General features: G+C 42.8%; 1 protein-coding gene across 2 annotated transcripts in view; it reads left to right on the top strand.

Annotated features, from left to right (window-relative positions):
* Nucleotides 1-13,670, top strand: part of TNKS (tankyrase) — a 227,899-nt gene extending 214,229 nt beyond the window's left edge. For both annotated transcript variants that reach the window (XM_024251108.3, XM_054561190.2), the window contains 2 exons: nt 208-364; nt 10,171-13,670. In XM_024251108.3, the coding sequence (XP_024106876.2) occupies nt 208-364; nt 10,171-10,257 (244 nt within the window). In that variant the 3' untranslated portion in view covers nt 10,258-13,670. The remainder of the gene's footprint in view (nt 1-207; nt 365-10,170) is intronic.
* Nucleotides 13,671-14,006: the final 336 nt, after the last annotated feature.

Here is a 14,006-nt window from a genome sequence, read left to right as displayed (position 1 = left end):
TAAACTTTAAGTGTAACTATTGAGTCTGGTAACTGTTTATAGTAAATCATTATATCAAATTCCATCCCATTCCTACTCATAAATCTGAAAATGACATTTAAATTAGCTTGCCTTATGTTAAATTTTAAAAAATTAATAGACCTAGCAGTTATATTATTGTAAGATTTAAAGCTTCCTTCAAAGCATTGTTTTTTTCTTTTTCCTTAGACAAATGCTCTTCTGTAGAGTGACCCTTGGGAAATCCTTTCTGCAGTTTAGCACCATGAAAATGGCCCACGCGCCTCCAGGGCACCACTCAGTCATTGGTAGACCGAGCGTCAATGGGCTGGCATATGCTGAATATGTCATCTACAGAGGAGAACAGGTATGTTACTCATCAAACAAGCATAACCAAGTTCACAAACATGTCAATAGAGCATAGAGACCATGTAAAACTTGAGAAACTTTTCAATGAAATATCCACCACACAGTATGCTAGTATTAATTACTTCAGATACAAAATAAAGGTATCAAAATAATTCTTTGACATCAACTTTTTACATAAAACCCATTAGTAGCTGTCAGCCACATAACAGTGTGAACAAGAGGGCAGCTGAGAAACAAAGGCTTGGGCCCTCATGTCGTTTTGAGGCCTGCGGCTCTGAACTAATGCCTTGTGCCACTTCATGTGCAGCATGCCAGGGCAGCTGCTATTAGTGGGTCTTCGTGGATGTACATGCCACAGGATTTGTCCAAAAACAAAAACAATTTGTCTGAATGTAACTGAATTTCAAATGAATACCATAACTACACTAAAAGAGAAAAATAAAGAAGGAAATAACTAAATATATATAACCTATGAAGACAGTATTTTACACTATGCCTTCAGTCACGGGCAGGGTAGGGAATGCTGTTGGGGGAAGACTGACAAAGGAATCCTGAACTCCTTTTAGTAAATCTGTTGATGGCGATACTGTGGGCAAAACAGTGAAACTCTTAGGTATATTATAGGATTGCGCACATGAGTGGATGTGTTGATGTATTGATTTGAGGAGCCAAAGTTCTCATGGTAGAAGAAGGGACATACAAATATGGAATGGAGAAGGTAAGAAAGACTCTAAGGGTGGACTGAAATTGGAAGTATTACTATGATCTCATGGTTTCTAACGTGTGTGTGTGTACACCCATGTAAATTTATGGGTAAGTATTAATATAAGCATGTGTGTGTATATGAGAGAGAGAAACCAAGGAAGGGAGGGAGAGGGAGAGAGAGAGATAGACAGGAAGGAAAGGAGGGAGAGAAAAGAGAGAGGAAAGAAGGAAGTGAGGGAGGAAGAGAGAGTGAAGAAGGAAGGGAGGGAGAGAGCGAGGAAAGGAGGAAGGGAGGGAGGTAGGAGAGAGGAAGGAAGGAAGAGAGAAGAAAGGAGGGAGAGAGAGTGGAAGAAGGGAGAGAGGGAGGAAGGAAGAGAGGGAGAGAGAGCAAGGGAGAAAAAGAGGAAGGAAGGGAGGGAGAGAAGAAGGAAGGGAGGGAGTGAGAGGAAGGAAAGGAGAGAGAGAGGAAGGAGGGAGAGGAAAAAAGGAAATGAAAGCGGGATAGGAAGGGAAGGAAGGAGGGAGAGAGAGGAAGGGAGAGACAGAAAGGGAGGGAAAGAAAGGGAGAGAGACTAAGGAAGGGAGGGAGAGAGGAAAGGAAAGGAGGAAGAGAAGAAGGGGGAAGAAAGAGAGATAAAGGGAAGGAAAGAAGGGGAGAGAGAGGGAGAAAGAGTGAGAGAGGATGCAAGGGAGAAAGCGAGAGAGAGGAAGGAAGAGAGAAAGGGAGAGAGGAAAGAAGGAAGGAGGAAGAGAGGAAGGAAAGAGGGAGGGATGAATGGAGGGGAGAGGCAGGAAGGGAGAAAGCGAGAGAGGAAGGGAGGGAGGGAGAAAGAGGAAGGGAGGGCAATGGACGAAGGATTGGAGGAAGGAGAGAGAAAAGGAAGGTAGGAAGAGAGAGAGGAGAAGGGAAGTAGAGGGGGGAGGAAGGGAGAAGGGGGAATGAAGGAGGGAGAGAAGAAGGAAGGGAAGGAGAGAGAGCTAGAGAGCAGAAGGGAGGGAGAGAGAGTGGAAGGAAGGGAGGGAGAAAAGGGAGGGAAGGACAGAGGGAGGGAAGGAGGGACAGAGAAAGGGAGGAATGGAGGGAGAAAGAGAGGGAGGAATGGAGGGAGGGAGGGAGAGGAAGAGAGAGGAAGGAAGGGAGGAACAGAAAGAAGGAGGAATAGAGGGAGAAAAAGGGAGGAAGAAAGGGAGGAAGGGATGGAGAGAGGAAGGGAGGGAGGGGAGGAGAGAGAGGAAGGGAGGGAGGGGAGGAGAGAGAGGAAGGGAAGGAGATAGGAAGGGAGGGAGGGCTAGAGAGAAGAAGGATGGGAGGGAGGGAGAGCAGAAGGGAGGGAGGGAGAGAGGAAGTGAGGGAGAACGGAAGGCAGGGAGGGAGGAAGGGATGGAGGGAGAGAGGAAGGAAGCAGGGGAGACAGAGAGATGAAGGTAGTGAGGGAGAGATAGGGAAGGAGACAGAGAGAGAGGGAGGAATGGATGAAGGGAGGGAAAGATAGAAGGGAAGGAGAGAGGGGGGGAGGGAGGGAGAGATAGAAAGGAAGGAGAGAGGGAGGAAGGGAGGGAGAGATAGAAAGGAAGGAGAGAGGGAGGGAGTGAAAGAGAAAAGAGGGAGAGAGGAAGGAAATGAGGGAGGAAGAGAGAGGGAGGATGGGAGAGGGATGAAGGGAGGGAGGGAAGGAATGAGGGAGGGAGGGAAGGAATGAGAGGGAGGGAGGAAAGAGAAGGAGAGGAAAGGGAGGGAAAAGGGGAGAGAAGGGAGATAGAAAGGGAGAGAGAGAGAGAGGAAGGGAGAAAGAGGAAGGAAGCGGGAGGGAGAGAGAGGAAGGAAGGAAGGGAGAAAGAGCAAAAGGGAGGGAGAGGAATGAAGGGAGGGAGGGAGAGAGAGGAAGGAAGGGAGAAAGAGTGAGAGGAAAGAAGGGAGGGAGAGAGAGGAAGGAAGGGAGGGGGAGAGGAAGGAAGGAAGGGAGAAAGTGAGAGGAAGGAAAGGAGGGAGGGAGAGAGAGAAACGAGAAGGGAAGTGGAGGGGGGAGGAAAGGAGGGAGAGGTAGAGGGAGGAAGGAAGGGAAGGAGAGAAAGAGGAAGGAAGGGAGAATGAAGGAAGGGAGGGAGGAAGAGAGAAGAAGGGAGGAAGAGGGAGGGAGGAAGAGTGAAGAAGGGAGGGAGAGATGGGGAGGAAGGGAGAGAGAGTGAGGGAGGGGGAGAGAGAGAAGGGAAAGAGAGAGGAAGAGAAGGAAGGGAGGGAGAGCTGGAGAGAGGAAGAAATGGAGAGAGGGAGGAAGGGAGGGAGAGGAAGGAAGGGAAGGAGAGAGACAGAAGAAAGGGAGGGAGATAGCGAGGGAGAGAGGAAGATGGAGAGAGAGGGAAAGGAAGTGAGGGAGGGAGAGAGGGAAGGAGGGAGGAACAGATAAAGAGGAATGAATGGAGGGAGAAAGGAGGAAGGTAGGGAGGGAGGAAGGGATTGAGAGAGGAAGGTAGGGAGGGAGAGAAAGGAAAGGAGGGAGAGAGAGCAGAAGGAAGGGAGGGAAAGAGAAGGGGAGGGAGGGAAGGATGGAGAAGGAGGAATGGAGGGAGAAAGAAGGAATGGAGGAAGGAGAGAGAAAAAGGAAGGTGGGGAGGAAGGGAGGGAGACAGAGAGGAAGGAAGGGAGAAGGGGGAATGAAGGGAGGGAGAGAGGAAGATAGAAAAGAGGGAGGGAAGGAGGGACAGAGAAAGAAGGAGGAATGAAGGGAGAAAGAGGAGGAAGGGATTGAGAGAGGGAGGGAGAGGAAGGAAGGGAGGGAGAGCTAGAGAGAGGAAGGAAGGGAAAGAAAGAAGAAGGAAGGAAAGGAGAGAGTGAGAGAGAGGAAGGAAGGGAGGGGGAGAGAGACACGGAATGGAAGGGGAGAGAGAGAAAGAAGGAAGTGAAGAGGAAGGGAGAGAGGGAGAGAGAGAGCCGAAAGAAGGGAGGGAGAGTGAGGATAGAAGGGAGGCAGAGAGAGAGAGGAAGGAAGGGAGGGAGAGAGAGGAAGGGCAGGAGGAGAGATGGAGGAAGGAAGTGAGATGAGGGAGGGAGGGAGGGAGAGGGTGGAAGAGAGGGAGGGAGGGACGAGGGAATGAGTGAGGAGGAGGGAGTGAGGGAAAGAGGTGTAGGGAGGCAGAGGGAGAGAGTGAGAGAGGGAGGCAGAGGGAGGGAGAGAGAGGGAGGAAGTGAGGGAGAGAGGAAGGAAGGGAGGAAGCGAGGGAGAGAGGAAGGACTGGAGGAAGGGAGAAAGAGGAAGGAAGGGAGAGAGGGAGAGAGAGAGCTGAAGGAAGGGAGAGAGAGTGAGGATGGAAGGGAGGGAGAGGGAGAGAGAGGGAGGGAGGGAGGGACAACAGAATGAGTGAGGGAAAGAGAGGTGTAGGGAGGCAGAGGGAGAGGGAGGGAGTGGGGAGAGAGTGAGAGGGAGGGAGTGGGGAGAGTGAGAGGGAGGCAGAGGGAGAGAGTGAGAGAGGGAGACAGAGAGGGAGGGAGAGGGAGAGAGAGGGAGAGGGAGAGGAGAGTGTGAGAGGGAGAGTGAGAGAGGGAGGTGGGAGAGTGAGGGAGGAGAGAGGGGGAGGGAGGAGGGGGTAGAGGGAGGGAAGGGGGAGAGGGAGAGGGGGAGAGGGGGAGAGTGAGCAAGGGAGGGAATGGGAGAGAGGGAGGGAGAGGGGGAGAGTAAGGGAGAGAGGGAGGCAGAGGGGGAGAGTGAGAGAGGGAGGCAGAGGGGGAGAGTGAGAGAGGGAGAGGGAGAGTGAGAGAGGGAGGGAGAGGGGGAGAGTGAGAGAGGGAGGGAGAGGGAGGAAGAGGGAGTGAGGAGGATGGAGTGAGGGAGAGAGAGGTGTAGGGAGGCAGAGGGAGACAGGGAGAGAAGGGGAGAGGGAGGGAGGCAGTGAGAGAGGGAGTAAGGGAGGGAAGAAGGGATAGGCAGAGGGATGGGGGGTAGGGAGAGAGGGAGGGAGAGAGAGGAGACGGAGGTAGGGAGGGATGGAGGGGAAGGGAGGGAGAGGGATGGAAGGAGGGAGGGGGAAGAAGGGAGGCAGAGGGGGAGAGAGAGGGAGAGAGAAAGAGGGACGGAGGGAGGGAGAGAGAAAGAGGGACGGAGGGAGGGAGAGAGAAAGAGGGACGGAGGGAGGGAGAGAGAAAGAGGGACGGAGGGAGGGAGAGAGAAAGAGGGACGGAGGGAGGGAGAGAGAAAGAGGGACGGAGGGAGGGAGAGAGAAAGAGGGAGGGAGGGAGAGAGAAAGAGGGAGGGAGGGAGGGAGAGAGAAAGAGGGACGGAGGGAGGGAGGGAGGGAGAGGGACGGAGGGAGGGAGAGAGAGGGACGGAGGAAGAGAGAGAGAGGGACGGAGGGAGAGAGAGAGAGGGACGGAGGGAGAGAGAGAGAGAGAAAGAGGGAGGGAGAGAGAAAGAGGGAGGGAGAGGGAAGGAGGGGTGGAGGGAAGGACGGAGGGATGACATGGGACTCATCATGTACCCATTATTAGACCAGGCAAGAATTATTAATGGATGCTAAATATGGGGACTGTTTCACTAAGGAGCAGAATATTTGCGTGGTTTTCTTATTACAAACTTACTTTCAACGGGGGCTGGGGGGAGTAGTAATTACATATTGGAGAAAGGGGACAGTGCCTTGACCAGACAATCAGAATCAACATCACCAGTGAGGGACAGATAGGCTTATATTGTCTCTCTAGGTGGATACTCTAAAGGCACGACATCTCTGCAGCATTCCAGCCAAAAATACATGATGTAAGTCTAATCAAAATGAGGAATGTTTTACTTTTTTTAATGTTGAAAGATTGTATTCTTCCAAAATGTTAATATTATAAAAGACAGAAAGGCTGTGCTAACTTTCCAGATTGCATCAGGCCCAAGAGACATGAAAACTAAGTTAACCTTCTACCCCCAAACTGCATCCAGTATTGGAAGAGAAAGTACATTATTAGATCAACTGACAGAATTGGAATATGGACATTAAATAAAAGGATTATATCAATGTAAAATTTTAAGGTTGATTCTGTACTTACGTAAGGCAATATCTCTATGCTTAGAAAATATGTACTGGCATATTTAGGGATAAAGGACCATGATGATGTATATAACTTGTAAACGTTTTGGGGAAAATGCATATGTGTGTGTGTGTGTGTGTGTGTGTATGTGTGGGTGTATCTGGTATACAGAGACAGGGAAGGGGCAAATGATAAAGCAAGTGTGTGTGTGTGTGTGTGTGTGTATGTGTGGGTGTGGGTGTATCTAGTATACAGAGACAGGGAAGGGGCAAATGATAAAGCAAGTGTGTGTGTGTGTGTGTATGTGTGGGTGTGGGTGTATCTAGTATACAGAGACAGGGAAGGGGCAAATGATAAAGCAAATGAGATAAATAAAACCTTCCCAAAGGTAGATCTGGGTAAGGTTATGTAGCTGTTTTTGGTACCATTTTAATCTTTGCAACTTATTTGTAAGTTGGTAGCTGTTTCCAAATAAAAAGTTTTTAAAAAGGAAGGAATAAATTTATCATATTTTTCTGTTTAAATCATAAACCTTAAACTTCTAGAAAAGAAGCTTTTTTTTACTTTTATTCAGTAATTATACTTCTAGAAATTTGTATTGGAATAATCAGTGATAGTCACACACACACTATATACATGAATATATGAATAGTCATCACTGTCTTGAGTATCATAATAAAAAATTTAAACAACCTAAATATTCAGCAAAAGTAGAATTGTTAAATAAATTTTAATATATTCATATGTCTGGTATTTTTTAACATTTACATAATATATACCAAACATAGATTCACCCACAACATAAGAATATGGTTATCACCAGGTATTAATGAGTGATTTATTCACCCACAACATAAGAATATGGTTATCACTGGGTGATAATGAGTGGTTTCAGTTCTCTTTACCATATATTTTAAATATACTATAAGTTATCTCTGATTTACCCACAACATAAGTGGTTATCACTGGGCATTAATGAGTGGTTTCAGTTCTCTTTACCATATATTTTAAATATAAGTTATCTGTAGTGGTGAATATTTATTTCATAATTGGGTACAAAGAAATAATAATGAATACTTAGAAGATAAGTATAAGTTTACTTTTCTGAAATTTACTAACTAACCATCTCCCAGGTAAAATTTGACTTCATAGTTTAGTCAGTCTCTGATGAAATAATTTTAGAGAGTGATTAGTACAAAACTTATTTGAAAGAAAAAAATGCCTGAATAAAGAAATGCACTCAGCATTTATTTTATTTCAGGGGAGGATAATTGCTCTTCCATATTCAGGTATACTTGTACACATGATCGTGTTAACTCTAGTGTCTGCTAATTGAGTACTTTCTCATGAGCAGTTTTTGCTGATTTTATAAGGAAGTTTTCCTTTGCTAACTTTTATTTCATTCTCCTTAGTCATGCTCTAAATCATCTTTCACTCTTAATGTTTAACTTTCAAAAACACACACATGTTTTATGTGTTTTTGATTGAGGATGATTTGAGTAGTAGTATTCGTTATTGGTGGGATTGTTTCTTTCTTGAAGATTGAAAAGATATATTGAAGGTTAACTGAACTGTACTCGGAAAGAAAAGTGGCTCTGATTATAACATATGATTGGAGTTAAGATGTCAGTGGCATTTGTGTATGTTGTACTTTAAACTTCACATTAGACATGAAGGAGAGGTGTTCTCTGCTCATTGGTTGCTCCAGAGATTTCAGCTACTTTACTGAACTGATGTGAACAATGCAGAATTACTTAACCTGGAGAAGAAAAGACTGTAGAATAGAATGATTTCTAAAATGGTTTCCAAATGTACAGAATCATTCAAGAGAGCATGACGGTCCCTTCCTCACCTCTATGAGACATAAACTGAGAGCATTTGAATTTAAATTTTAGTGTTAGGGATTTGGATTAAGAAGAAAATTAATTCAGAAAATGAGTTAGTGGTTGTGTATTTAAAAAATAAGTAAATAAATACATACATACATCCTATGCTGGTATAACCAGCATGGATTTAAAGTGACTTGACCGAAAATGATGGTTTTTGGTCCATCTGAGGCCCTTCTAGTTCTGCAGTTTAGTAATTCCCTTACCTTTAATCCCTCTGGACTGTGATTGATTAATTAGTAACTTAAAGGATACACAGAAACAATTCAGTAGCCTAATCATTAGGAACCGGGAGCATTTAGATAAGGACCTTTAAGTAACTCATGCCATTAGAATCTTAGAATCCACCTGACTAAGATGGACATGTGTCAGGGATCCCCTTAAATCATGAGCTACCTAAATGCAGACACTGGCACTACTGACTCCTTTGCTTCAACAGCTTTTCCGCAAGTAAAATGTCGTAGAAAGTATTATAGATATTAAACTTCACTCGGACAAAAGGAAGTAGGAGTGGGCGTCCACTCATTTTTGACACTCAGCATATGCCAGCCTGCGTTCTTTTTACATTTCTCCTGTTTTTGTCTGTCTGCATGGTAAGCTCCTTCACAGCAGGTCCACATCTCACACCAGAGTGTTCTTATGTGGTAGATGCTCAATACACGGATGCTGGTGATAAATAGTTTTCTTGACCATTAAGCCACCTGGTTGATTAATTAGTATTTTCAGTTTTTACCAGTATTTGAGCTTTGCTAGATTTTTTATACTCAACTCTAGAATTAGCAAGTAGGTTTTTTACCTAGATTGTTTTAGTAAACCATTTCAAAATTAAGTGTATGTCTTAAGATAAAACTGCAGATACTTTCTTTTGTGAGAAACTGTAATATTCTCACAAAAATAAAAGTACAGACTGGTTACTGAGATTTCAGATTGGAAAGTCAGGAGAGATTTTCAATCTTCGTTTCTTCCCACTAAATGTACTAAAATAGAAACTGTTGTTGTTTTTAACTAAAATCAGAGCAGACTGGAATTATGGAAAAGAATATTATGAATGGTTCCATATATACATACATATATATAGAGAGAGAGAGACAGAACTTAACATATTTATGGTTTTTTGTTATTTTTAAAGTCCTTGCTGAGAGCTTTTAGGAGGGAGTACTCTCTAATGAATACTAATAAAAATAATAACAATAATAGATCCTTACTATGCCAAACCTATTCTAAGACTTTTGCATTTAGTTCTCACAAAAATCCTAATATTACTATTCAGTTTTTACTTATCCTTCTTTCCTTTTACTATCTTATCCTGTATCTATATGCAAGTAATTTGTTGGTCAGCATTGAACAAACTATTTTTGGTCCCCAAAACACTTTGCTCACCCAAGAGTCTTCTTACTGAGTCTAGTTTCATCGTCATGTTATAGTTAGGGCTGAAGAATTCCTATGTAGTCTACTCACTAAGGGGTGTCCTACCTCTCCTTCCAAATTGCTGCCTTCGTTGCAATTTCTGGTTAGGTTTTTAGCAGCTTCCTCTGATCAGCCTCCTTTTTCCTGCTCCCACCAAGAAGTACTCTTCCCATTCCAGACACAGCCTTGTGTTTTACTGACTGCAAGAAAAAAGAGAAAGAGAATATGAAGGAGGCCAGTCTAAATCGGAGCCCTTATCTCTCCCGTAAATGATGCCTTTGAGTAGTCAGTTTTTAAAAATTGTTCCCAAACTGTTGTTTCTGGGTTATTGGTGACTCAGTACATCTCACCCTTACTCCTCCTAGCTCAGTGGGTTACATCATCTTCTATGATTAATTTGGACTGGATTCAGCAAAATTTTTCTTTCATTTAGCAAACTTTTATTGAACACACGCTATGTGACAGCACTAATGCTCTGTGAGGTGAAAAAGAAAGATATTAGTGCCACCTCGGGCCTTAGTTTCCCTGCTTATGACACATGGCTCTCTAATAAAGGATGAATGGAGTTTAATTTACAGTATTCAAAGTAGAAATAACATTCAGTTTTCTAGATTGTAGGGTTTATACACATTTATTTACAGTTAAGTAGGTGAACCTCAAATTGTTCAGGCGCCTATTAAGAAACTGAGTCTATATAGAAAATTGGTCACGATTAACAGCCTTTGAGGCTTCCACATTCGGTAAGGCTTTAATATTGTGCCTACTAGAAGGGTGATTTGTTTTTCTTCTTGTCCTTCCCAGGCATACCCAGAGTATCTCATCACTTACCAGATCATGAAGCCAGAAGCCCCTTCCCAGACCGCAACAGCCGCAGAGCAGAAGACCTAGTGAATGCCTGCTGGTGAAGGCCAGATCAGATTTCAACCTGGGACTGGATTACAGAGGATTGTTTCTAACAACAACATCAATATTCTAGAAGTCCCTGACAGCCTAGAAATAAGCTGTTTGTCTTTTATAAAGCATTGCTATAGTGATGAATAGTATGAGTAACTGATACATACTCAACTGCTACTGTTCCCTTTGAGGAAATGTTTACAGGGGCGGCCTTTTAACATATCTCAGGCTCATTTTCATTGCAATTATCCATTTCTAAAACAAGATTGCTTCGATCTAGACTTGGAAATGGAAAATAAGAAAACCAATGCTTTTTCAAATATTCACGATTCACACACTACATTTGTTTTGTTATGCACGACACGTGTATATAACAAATATACACATACAACAGGCGACAGGCTTGTTTTTGATTTGCCAGACATGCATCATTGGCTATTGTTTGTTTGTTTTTTGGTTTTTGTGTTTTTTTGGTTACTTTGAAAATGAGCCAGAGCCTTCTTGAGGATATTTTGCACAAAGTCACGCTGACAAAATCATTAGCAGTGCAACCCAAGCTTCTGGCTGAGCAAGATTCAGTTTCCACTTTTAAAAATTTTTTTATTTTGCTCTGTAGCTGCACTTCTCATTATCATAAATTGAGATGAAAAGGAAAAAACATCAAGTTTTAGTATCCTTTTATGAATCGGCCTATAAGGGAAGGGCACAAACACCAGCCTGACTTAGGAACGCCTAAATTCAGAGAAGTCAAAGCCGGTGAAGGCCACTTGCTCTTTCCAACACAAGCCTGCCACAGAGGTCTTCGGGACAGTACTGGAGATGCAGGTTGATACAGGCTTGAGTTCCAAGGTGAAAAAACTGGGGAGGCTGTGAAGGAAGAGCTGAATTAAGGAGGGTGAGGAGCGTGTGGTTCTGTATCATCTCAGCCCCAGTGGATCCAGGGGATGCCTCCAAAAAATAAATGCTTCCCTTCCCTTAATCTGTACTGTTGGGACTGTTACCTCCCTCCAAATTAGCTGCCTTATTTCAAAAGTCAGTGAAATTACTGTACTTCATTAGGGTCACAAAAATACCACTTTATTGTTTCTTTAGTTGAGAAAGCTGGGATTCAGACCCGCATAGTGGATAGATACACACAAATGCAAGGACTTTTTTGTTTACTCCAGATTTGGGGTTTATTTTGAGTGGCATGCTTCAAATAGTTCATAAAGATCCTTGCATTACATTTTTTAACCATTTCTTCAAACTTCTTAGTGTATTTAGACAAGGAGAACAAAAATGGAAACCAAAGCCCTTTCCGTTATTTTTTTAAATGAAGGTGAGAAAGAAATACCATACAATTTTCTTCGTGAAATTACTGTTTATTTTCATCAACATTTACCAAGTGCCATTGACATTTATAAAAAAATTATCCCTTATAGTTCTTACACTTGCCATTTTCACCTTAACTGAGTATGAATTGAGTGCACTAACTTATTTACTTGATATACTGTGCATCTACTCTGCTTTGAAGTGAAAGAAATATAAACACGACGAGGAATAGGAAAGACAGCGTGACACAAACTTGCCATTGCAATTCAGAGCCTGAAAACGATGGGCTTAATGCAAGGTGATTAAGCTGTGACCTCCTTAAATCTCCTGAAGCAAAATAAAATGGTTACATGCAAAACTTCTAGAAATACACTCTTAAAATACACACATTTTGCTTTGATTTTGGCTTCAACCCAGTGCTGGAACTAGGCATCCAGACTAGTTTGAATGTTTGTAGCTGAATTTTGCATGGGTCCTCAAAATTAAATCAAGAATTAGCCTCAGTTGTTTCTTCTTTTGAAGTTTCAGTGACCCAAGCTGGGTGTTTGTGTCTTGGCTACTTGTTTAACAGCACTAGAGTTCCATGTGAGGCTTGAGAGTTGATATTCATTAAGAGGGCTTTTTTTCCCCTTCTTTCCTTCTCTTTTGCTGTAACAAAGGGTTGAAGAAATTGCCATCTGTGTAGTTTTCAGTAGCTGTCAAGTGTGTATTACTTACCTTCCCCCAGACGTAGTTTAAAATGGTAAACACAGCTGTGATTTTTAGTTAAGTAAAAGAGTTAATATGATATAGATATGGAAAGCTTTATAGCTTCATTAAAAAGATAAACCACTACCTAACTGTGGTTGTATGTTGTTTCCATCATAACTAACTAGATTAATGGATGCGCCAGTTTTCATCTTGGTCCTTACACTTGAGAAGTTAAACTGTGGTTCAATATTTAAACTGCCAGTGTTATATGTCTCATGCTCTGTGTGCCAAGTGAAGGTACTGTGTAAGGAAGACATTTGCGGTGCTTCTTGTCTTATAATGATTCAAGTTTATAGTAGTTCTTGAAAGAGTGTGCATATATTACTCATCTGCTTAAGAGAGTGGGTTAATGGATATATCACAGGAGCCAAATACATTTTTTTCAGAACTTGAAAACCAAAGGTCATCATGAGTGCACTCAAAAGTTAGCAAAAGTTTATTACATTTGGGATTTTCATCTGTAGCCATATGAAGAACCCTTTCCAATATAAAAGCATGGCATTAAATTAGGCTGAAGTCTTTTATTTTTTGTATATGTACTATATAGAAATACTAGCAAGTTACGATCATCCAATATGGCCGACCCCGAAATGGCCCCTCTGTTTCCCTAACCACATGGGAGAAAGAATCTGAACGTCTCCACCAGCTTTACCCGAGTTGCAAAACTAAAGGGCTTCTCCAGACCTGATGGTTCCAGTTTACCTGCTGTTGGCCTACTGGATACTTGACTCAGGCATAAATTAAGTGCCCTGGTCCCGCAACTTTCTCCTTGTATTCGACCTCATTCCCTGTATTCGACCTCCTTCCCTCTTTCCTAAATTACTAGTCTGGAATTAAAATTAGCTCCAACAATGACCTTTGACTCCATTCATTTTCTCCTCATCTTGGGTCTTAAAAAAGGAGACCAGATACCTCTTAGCTTTTGTATCACAACCAGGAATGGGTATTAGGCCTCATGCGCTTTGCTCAGAACACTCTGCCGCTTTGTTAACAAATGACAGCATGGAACCCAGAGTTTTGATTCTATGCAAAATAGCAGCAGTGCAACCAGGATTCTTGTTTTCCTTTTCCTTCTTGGAGTTTGGAATTTCTAGCTTTTCAAGCAGCATAAGTAGAATCAAGATTAGGATGTTTTCATGAAATAGCATCCTTATACTTCTTTGAGCTTGATGTTAGTGGCTAGACTGATTTCCCTTTGCTCTCAAAATAGCAAAGTGTATTGAAATTTACAGAGAAATGCCTGACTATGGCAAGCAAATAATGTAGATTAACATTCTATTATTGTATCCATTTTACAAAAAATAAAATTTTGATTTACACTGGAGAACGGCATTAGAATGCAATAAGTTGTCTAGGTTTTTCTGTTTCAGTGTCTCTCCCAATCGCACGAAGGGTTATTGGGCATTGCTCCCACCCCCGCCTTTTTAACACGTGCACTATCTGGATTCCTGTAAATGGCCTTGCAAACAGAAGTGGTGTGTATTTTCAAGCACCTTTCCCCCACTGTATCCGAATCCCACTTGTGTGATATCTGTGACAAATAGCCGACTTCTTGTGTTTTCTGTTGGACTAATTATCTCATGTAAAGCTATAGACCTTACTAATTTGGCAGGTATTCAAAAATGACATTTAGATAGGATTTCATGTCAGAAATGTATTTAAAGAGTAAAGTTAAATTTGTT

The sequence above is a fragment of the Pongo abelii genome, chromosome 7, assembly GCF_028885655.2.
Source record: "Pongo abelii isolate AG06213 chromosome 7, NHGRI_mPonAbe1-v2.0_pri, whole genome shotgun sequence".
Lineage (NCBI taxonomy): Eukaryota > Metazoa > Chordata > Mammalia > Primates > Hominidae > Pongo > Pongo abelii.
The sequence above is the reverse complement of the archived record's forward strand: the minus strand, read 5'-3'. Positions and strand labels throughout refer to the sequence as shown.